This window comes from Epinephelus fuscoguttatus, linkage group LG18, assembly GCF_011397635.1.
Source record: "Epinephelus fuscoguttatus linkage group LG18, E.fuscoguttatus.final_Chr_v1".
In the NCBI taxonomy this organism is placed as follows: domain Eukaryota; kingdom Metazoa; phylum Chordata; class Actinopteri; order Perciformes; family Serranidae; genus Epinephelus; species Epinephelus fuscoguttatus.
The window spans coordinates 6,545,097-6,554,052 of record NC_064769.1 but is presented as its reverse complement, the minus strand read 5'-3'; the positions used below and the strand labels follow the sequence as shown (position 1 = coordinate 6,554,052).

General features: G+C 41.7%; 1 protein-coding gene across 1 annotated transcript; it reads left to right on the top strand.

Annotated features, from left to right (window-relative positions):
* The first annotated feature begins 381 nt into the window (after positions 1-381).
* Positions 382-5,930, top strand: LOC125905767 (lysozyme C-like). Its single transcript, XM_049603957.1, has 4 exons — positions 382-592; positions 2,361-2,522; positions 5,131-5,209; positions 5,299-5,930. Exons 1-4 carry the CDS (start codon positions 397-399, stop codon positions 5,363-5,365), a joined length of 504 nt encoding a protein of 167 aa, XP_049459914.1. The 5' UTR covers positions 382-396; the 3' UTR covers positions 5,366-5,930.
* The last annotated feature ends 3,026 nt before the right edge of the window (positions 5,931-8,956 follow it).

The following is an 8,956-nucleotide window of genomic DNA, read 5'->3' as shown; positions in this document are numbered from 1 at the left end:
CTGATTTTAGGTCCAAACTGGCCTTTACCACATTGTAACACCTTTTTGAAGTCAGATTGGTCACTTGGACCAAGAATAATGTGTAATGGCTGCCACACAAGTGTCTAATGTTCATTTGCAGATGAATTTGTGCCAAAACTTAGCCTGGACTTCACCTTGTCTTTGTCCTTTACATTAGTCTTTCTTATCACACTGATAACACACTCCGTCTGAAAACAAAGTGCTCAAAGTTCAAACCCAAAAAAACAGTTTCAAATTGAGTGAAAGGGGAAATTCCACTTATTTCATCAGCTTTGTTGAAGTTGGACAAGAGTCAAATGAAACAATGGAGTTTCGAAATGCAAAGAAAACAGGAAGTTAATGTAAAATAAAGCAGAAGCAGAAGCAGGAATCCAGATGAGCTTTTCGTATAAAAAGACATTTAGCAGCAGCAGTGGAAACATTCGGTCCAGCCTAGAGTCCATTATGAGGGGTCTGGTGTTCCTGCTCTTGGTGGCTTTGGCCAGCGCTAAAGTCTACGAGCGCTGTGAATGGGCCCGAGTGCTTAAAGCTAATGGGATGGACGGCTTCCGTGGCAACAGCCTAGCAGACTGTGAGTATGAGCCTGTCAGTCTGCAGACTGCTGTGTCTGGAGCAGAAAATATTATTTACAAGCATTTTTATGATTACTGTGCAACATAACATCAGTTTTAAGGACTGTACCAGCCACCTTACTATATATATGTTTTTACACATAAACATATGCTACAAATTTGAAAAGCTTGCCATACCAAAGTAATGTAATGTTAGAAATTTCAGTCTATTCTTTTCACCTTTAAGGATTGCCATTGGTTTCCATTCATTTTGATACAGCATGGAAATAGCAGACTCTTGTTTAAACAGTTTAATCAATTACAGTGAACTTCAGATTTGCATCAACTTTTGCTGCATATTAATATTATCTCATATAATGTGATCATGAGATTAAGTAGTAGGAAATATGTTTGCTGAGATTCAGATGAGATAACATTCTTTTCAGGTTGTACTGTAACTTAACATAGCACAAACACTGGGCATATGAGGAAACAGCTAGCTGGGTTAGAAACCATTTCAGGGCAACCAGTGGAGACTGCAGGAAATTACTGGTCCCAATCAAGACACACGTTTCCCTCACTTGCGTCTCCTCCTCGCATCTTAGCTCCGCCCTCATAGGAGACGAGGAGAGATGTGACATCTTTTCCTCTAAAGCGTCAGCTGAAGTGACATCCGTTTCTAATAATGGCAGCAGCTTATCACAGCTGGATCAGCTGTCAGGAGGCCTTATTAACAGGTATAGAAACTTTTGATGGAGTTTGTGTCTGCACACACATACTGTTATTTATATAAATAAATATATATATATATATATATATATATATATATATATATATATATACATATATATAATGATACAGATACAGTTATTAGAAGCAGAGCAGCAATGTTTTCTCTCTGTCTGAGAAACACCTGCACATGAACAGCCATCTGCGTTCTGTATATATAATATGCTGTGTCCTGCTCAGAGTTACATAATGTGTTTATATGATTCAGGCCTTTTCATTATTTGCATCTATATTTATTGATATTCTGATTGTAAATTTATTATTTAATTGCCCCGAATATAGTTATGGTGTCTTTTGAATACTGGAAATGATTTATTAGGCCAAATGTTTCAGGGAAAATCTAAATTCTGTAACTCATCAACCCGGTGCTCAGGACTGACCAGCCTCAGTATGACTGAATGAAAATGAGGGTCAGTGATGTAAAAAGTGTTTCTTGCTGACAGACAGACTCTCTGACTTTGATTGTATTCATAATACAAGTTGATGAGGGAAATAACAGATGATGAGATTAAAATCTTTTTAATAAATGAAGAACGTTTGTTTCCTTTTCTTGTTCAGATTTTAAACTAGATGGTGAATCAGAAAACAAATAAAATATAAAACTTGGAAGTGATACTCTTGGGTTTAATCTGTTTTCTGTCTTCCCTATAATATTAACTCCAGTGATGTTGTGATGTATCTGAACAGTCCGCCTGCAGTGCTACACTGTCAAATCAATAACTGATATCCAATCAGGGAGTTGTCGGTTGGTAAAAGACTTGTATCATTGTTTCCCTCCGCTCTGAAAGCCTCCTCATTTCCTCGACTCCTCTGAAATTGAGATGTCCTACAAGATGGCAAGTCTCAGTCGATTTCCAGGTCAAGTGATCAAGGATAGAGGATAGATAGAGGATAGAGGCGTAGACCTTCCAGACAGGGAGTGTCTGTAGGTCTCAGTGTCCAACATCAGTCTTTTAGGGTGTCTACATTGTATATGCGTCTGTTCTGTTTCCTCTGCAGGGGTTTGTCTGAGCCAGTGGGAGTCGGGTTACAGCACCACAGTCACCAACCATAACCGAGATGGATCAACTGACTACGGCATCTTCCAGATCAACAGCCACTGGTGGTGTGAGGACGGCCACACCCCTGGCTCAGTGAACGCATGCAGGATCAGTTGCAGCGGTCAGTGATGAGCCCCCACACCCAAAACTTTAACTACACATGGACATTTTCATCCTATTTTATAACTTGGCATGTTTTCAGCAGCACCCCCAGAAATTTGATAAATTGTTCTTCATTTAGGCTGGTTGTCCTTTTCCTTAAAAAGACAAATATACAGCAATATGAATATAAAGAGTACATTGGTTGTAACATTTACTGTGAACACAAAATCCCCGTTTCCACCAAACACTTTCAGTATGGTAACTTTGGAACCAAAAGTACCCTTCAGACATGGTACCTAGACTCTAGCATTTCCACTGCAAACGTTCACGTTCTTAAATGTTGGCAGGGGGTTGTTGTCACTCCCTACTCCGTCCAGCACTTACTGTATTTCCTCATTATTGCTGACACCGTTGGAAGTCTGCACCTCATTTATCGTCCATAGAACCAAGGATGCATGCCAGCATTTTCAGAACAAAATAAAACAGGCTGCAGTGAGAGTCTCTCTCCGTGGTATATTTAAAAATAGCGGGTTTGTGCGGAGTGAGGATTACAATATATAATCCGGCTGAAATTTATAGATACAGTATTAACGCTTGAAGATCCACTCATTACTAAAAGTGTATGTCATATAAAAGTATAAAAAGTAATGGTCAAGGTTGTCAAATAGAGTATTTAAGGTGTGTTGATTGAGTCACGTCATCAGCTCATGCACTAACTAACTAATGTTCCACCTTAAAAATCCCTGCAGTCGGCCCAGTGAATTAAGTTACATTTTTCTCCGACTCTGGCTGCTGCTTATATTTTATAGTTACAGTCTACTAATGAAACTCTCCGTGAGCTCACTGAGCAGAGTGACCGTCCGCTACTGACCAATCAATGAACTGCAGAGTTCACAGCTCCACCTTTTAGTACCAAATCTGTGTGCTAGCTACCCCAACAGAAGGGGTACCAAAAATGGTAACAGTACAGAATGGCTCCATTGGTATCATTCACAACTTTTTCACAGTGGAAACAGAAAAAAAAAGCGTACCGAACTGAACCGTACCGTACCATACTGTACTGCTCGGTGGAAAGTTTGGTCGTGGCTCGTGGGTACCCATGGAACCCATTTTCATTAAGATATCTTGAGGTGAGGGTTGAAGGAACCCTTTTGATAATTGGCCATGCCAGTTGTTCCCTCACCAAAATTTGGCCTAAATTATTGAGCCCTGTTACCGCCAAGTTATGCTAATAGATAGATAGATAGATAGATAGATAGATAGATAGATAGATAGACCTTTATTGTCATTCACACCATGAAGGAACATGAAGGAATGAAATACAGTACTCAGGTCTCAGTACTATGATTAAAAATAAATAAATAAATACTAATAAATGATAACCTAAGAGATATAAAAAAAGATAAATAAAAACACTTTAAGTCAGTATCAGTAAATAAATAAATAAGTAAGCAAGTTCAGCAGCATTGTGGCTGTAGCAGCATACAGAAAAGTGCAACAACTTAAGGTACAGTCTTTAAAAAGTGCAGTCTGTAATTCAGAGGTGCGGCAATGTGGAACAGTTCAATAGTCTCACAGCATCAGGGAAAAAGCTGTTCTTCAGCGTGGCGGTCCTTGCCCAGATGCTGCGCAGCCTCCTGCCTGAGGAGAAGGGGGGAAAACAGTCCATGTGCAGGGTGGGTGGAGTCTCTCATGATGCAGGTTGCTCTCTCTCTGCATCGGCTGGTGTATATGTCCAAGAGGGCTGGTAAGCTGCAACCGATGGTGCTCTGTGCAGACTTTACCACCTTCTGCAGCGCCTGCTTCTCTGTCACTGTGCAGCTGCAATACCACACTGTGATGCAGGAAGTCAGTGTGCTCTCCAGCGCACACCTGTAGAAGGAGCTGAGGATGTTGGAGTTCAGTCCTGCCCTCTTCAGCTTCCTCAAGAAGTACAGGCGTTGATGAGCCTTTTTGATGATGCTGCAGGTGTTGTAACGCCAGGTGAGGGTGTTGGAGAGGTGAACCCCAAGGTATTTCAGACTGGGAACCATCTCCACAGCTACGCCATCAATGTAGAGAGGAGGGGGTACAGTGCCAGACTTCCGAAAGTCCCCGATCATCTCCTTGGTTTTATTGATGTTGAGGATGAGGTTGTTCTCCCTGCACCACAGTCCCAGACCCTCTACCTCCTGCCTGCATGCCATCTTGTCCTCGTTGGTGATGAGCCCCACCACTGCTGTGTCATCAGCGAACTTCACTATGAGGTTGCTATCATAGGGAGCTCTGCAGTCGTGGGTGAGCAGTTTGTAGAGCAGCGGGCTGAGGACGCAGCCCTGGGGGGAGCCAGTGTTGAGGGTGATGGATGAGGATATGATTTTGTTGATCCTGACAGACTAGGGTCTGGTAGTCAAAAAGTCCAAGATCTAGTTACATAGTGATGTATATGATTGGTACCAATTAATGCCTTAGGTTGCTTCACAACATACAACTACCTGCGCACTAACTTAAATAAAGCATGCCGCAGCCTCCAATTAATTTTGCCAGGAGAGGCTAGTGACGAACAGCAATTGTATCAGGAGGCCATGCCCCCCCCCATGTCCAGTTTCGAAATTGCCATTAATTACAGATTTTTTTTTGTTTGACAGAGCTTCTGACAGATGATGTCGGTGTGGCGATCAATTGTGCCAAACGTGTCGTTAGGGATCCCAACGGCATCAGAGCCTGGTAAGATCTCATCATAATGACTGTGATGTGTTTATTGCACCAACCTGCACATGTTGAGACATGGGTGATGTTCCTCTGTCTGGTTTCAGGGTGGCCTGGCGCCTTCACTGCGAGGACCGTGACCTGAGCTCCTACGTGGCAGGATGTGGTGTTTAATCAACAAACCAGGGTGCTGTCATCGACATAACAGTCCCCCATCTTCTGCTGCAGTGGATTAAAGCTTTTCTACTATTGTATGTTTGATCTCACAAAAGTAAAACACAGTTACTTAAGTTATAGACCAGTGGTTCCCAACTGGTGGGTCGCTATCCAAAAGTGTGTCGCGGGTCCATTCTGAATGGACCTCAAGGGATGCTTGAATGTTTCAAGTTTGAAATAAAACACACTTTATCATGAAGGACAGCAAATTCCCAATCAGAGCTTTTTTTTAGAAGTGCTGTTCCCTGCTGTAGAGTGAGTGAATAACTGACAGCTACTTAATAGAGACAGCAAACTAGCTTGGTGACATGGCCGAACGAAAATATGATACCGCCAAATTAATTAATTGCATGGACCTTGACCTAATGACCTAATGCTTTAGACGACTCTTTTCAAATTGAGAGATTTCAAATCTTTACTTTCAGTGTATTTGTTTATACTTGACATGATGTAACAGTGATTTAAGCTTGTATCTGTTGTATTGCTCATTTAAAAACCAGATTAAAATGCTGATTTCCACTAATGACAGTTGTCAAATTGACATTAATTTCAAAACAATGAAGAGGGATTTGAGGTCACCACAATTGTAAATCAATGTTGCGTTTCTCTCGTGCGCGCGCGCTCTCTCTTTCTCTTTTGCAGTCTCACTCTGTTTCTTTTCTTTTGACTTTTCTAAGATGACAGATGCTGAATATATACCCCCTATCTGATGCTGTGGCTGTTTGTGGTTGGCTGAGAGAGATGTGAACTCATTAGTTTTGTTAATCAAATCAGGTTGGGTTTCCAGTACGCGTGCCAAACGGTGCCAATCCCCTTTGATCTGACATCAGATGTGACGGGACAGTCGATACAGAGATACATTAATGTGCTGATTGCAGATAGCTGCATTGAATAGTGGCTTTTGTGGCTATTTATTGCATTATTAATGTGCCTGACATTCTGGAAACCTGCCTGTGAGATTTTGGTGACGTGTGCACACTGTCTGCTGGTCAGCCAAACTTCCACTTACACCGGATGCTCTCCCCCTGTGCTGACAGTAGAAGTGGTTTCAGCCGGCGAGCTTTTAGCGCACCTTTGGCAAAGCCTTTTGGCACGAAACTGTCACTGCGCCAAGCTGGATCTGTCGACACCTCCCCCTGCTGCGCCGCCACACCCATCTCAGCACACTTAGGTCTGCCAAACTACCAAACTGAGTGCGCCTCTGGTTGCGTTGCTTGAAACTAGCTCTGCGCGGGGTTCGCCACCCTGTGCCACCCTGCGCTGCGCCAGGAAACTAGAGCCCATAAAGTTAAACTCATCTACTGTTTTTAAAAAAGTCTGTGCAGTAAAATTGAAGACAATATCAAACATAAGTCCTCGTGCAGATACCACCCTATAAACAGATTCATTATTAGGTGACATGTACAACTTATTAAGAAGAAGTTGCAGCACTTACCATTTTCTCTTTAGTACAAATGACAAAATTCTTGATTGGATCAGACCTGTCATATGAGCCTTGTACAGACAAAAACACTTGTTTGCGCCTTAGGCTGAATGAGTTTTAAGTTGAATTATTATACCAAAATCAAACTATAAATGAAACAATAGCAAAAATAACCTTAAAGGAATATGTCACCCACAAAATGACCATTTGTGTATCAATTAGTCATACCATGTTACTTTGAATTCAGGAAGAAAACCTTGTTTTTCTTGCATGCCTTCATTGAAACATACAGTTGCATGCAAAAGTCTGGGCACACCCTGGTCATAATTTTGTTTACTGTGGATGTAGCGCCCTGAAACATATTTCACTTATTTCATTTGTTTCTTACTGATTTTATATCAATGTGTGAAGGTAAAAACATTTCATTTAAATAAGTGTTTTGGTTAATTAATATTTTTATTATTAATGGTTAAAAACATTACTTATAGGTATACTTACCTGTTGTGAAGGAATGGAAATTGTTGTACTTACCCTTTAGAAGAGAGCAGTGGCGGCTGCTGGTCTTTCAAGGAGGGGAAGCTCATTTTCAGCCTACATCATAAAATGTGTCTGCTTATTTATACTTAAATTCTACCCTCTGGGGCTGCTGCGCGAGGCTAGTGTGACCGCCTGTGAGTGCTTTGGGATGGTGGAGGGACTCACAGCAGCACCTGCTGCTCGTTGGGGACAGTAACTGCAGAGCGACAGAAGTCAGAGTCTCCAAACACGAGTACAGTCTCCAATAACACCAGAAAAAGATGCTAGATTTGTCACTAGTCGTTTTTAACAAAGAAAATGTCACTAAGAGGATTGGAAAAGTCTCCAGATCAACTCGGAACAATGGAATGAAACTTGAAAAATGCTCCAGTGGTGGTTTATATTTCAAGATCGCTGATTTGCTCATTTCGCTGTCAATCAAAAAGGGATTCAGCCTCAGACAGATCATGCAATCATCATGCAGAAGCCCAGCGTCCAGGCCAGCCGAGGCCAGCCCACTGCCCCATAGACCCCCAGAGACGCTGAGCGTCCCATGGGCGGGACAAAACCGAGCATTTATCCAATGACTGTCTAGTTTCGCTGCAGTGGAACAACCCACTCTATGCTTCCCCACTGAAGTCTTTGGACGCTGAGCTTCCACTGTTTAATGCACTGTGACGCTACGGGAATGAATGAGAAGAAAGTCGCGTCAGTGACCTGTGATAAGTAGCTGAGTCTGAACAAAAGTTGAACGCATTCTAGAGCATATTTAGTCAATGAAATGTAAACACAACAGTACATATTTGACCACTTATTTTTTGACATTTTAGGGGAGGCTGAGCTGCCCTTGCAGTCTTAGAGCAATCGTCACTGGAAGAGAGCGCTGTAGCTTTAAGGGGGAGAGTCTGGGAGATGTGCTGTATGCAGGCTGAAGCAAAATGTGCTTGTGCTGAACTGAGAGATTTTGTTAATAAAAGTTGCATCAAGAAGATCGACATTTTTTGGACGGTTTATATTGAGGGTGCAACATGAGCAGTTAACTAAGTAGAAGATGAACTGACTTCCAAAAGGCAAAATGTTAAGGATGACACATTTCTTTTTTTCATTTTAAGCAAGATTACTTTTTATTTCATTCTTTCAAGGTGTCAAAACAACGAAAAAAAGAAAAGCAACTAAAGCAAAAGTTTGGGCACACTGCATGGTCAGTACTTAGTAACACCCCCTTTGGCAAGTATCATAACTTATAAAGCTTTTTGTAGCCAGCTCAGAGTCTTTTAACTCTTGTTTGGGGAGTTTTCACCTAACCTTCATTGCAAAGCCTTCTAGCTCTGTGAGATTCTTGGGCCGTCTTAAATAGACTGCTCTTTTTAGGCCTACCTACAGATTTTTAATGATGTTTAGGTCAGGGGACTGTGAGGGCCATGGCAAAACCTTCAGCTTGCTCCTTTTGAGGTAGTCCAATGTGAATTTCAAGGTGTGTTTAGGATCATTGTCCTGCTATAGAAGCTATCCTGTCTTCATCTTCAGCTTTTTTACAGATAGTGTGATGATTGCTTCCAGAATTTGCTGGACTTTAATAGAATCCATTCTTTTCTTTACCTGTGAAATGT

Coding starts and splice junctions, on each gene's coding strand:
- LOC125905767 (XM_049603957.1), top strand. CDS start 397: ATGAGCTTTTCGTATAAAAAGACATTTAGCAGCAGCAGTGGAAACATT. Junction 593..2,360: donor TGGCAACAGCCTAGCAGACT/GTGAGTATGAGC, acceptor TTTCCTCTGCAG/GGGTTTGTCTGAGCCAGTGG. Junction 5,210..5,298: donor CCCAACGGCATCAGAGCCTG/GTAAGATCTCAT, acceptor GTCTGGTTTCAG/GGTGGCCTGGCGCCTTCACT.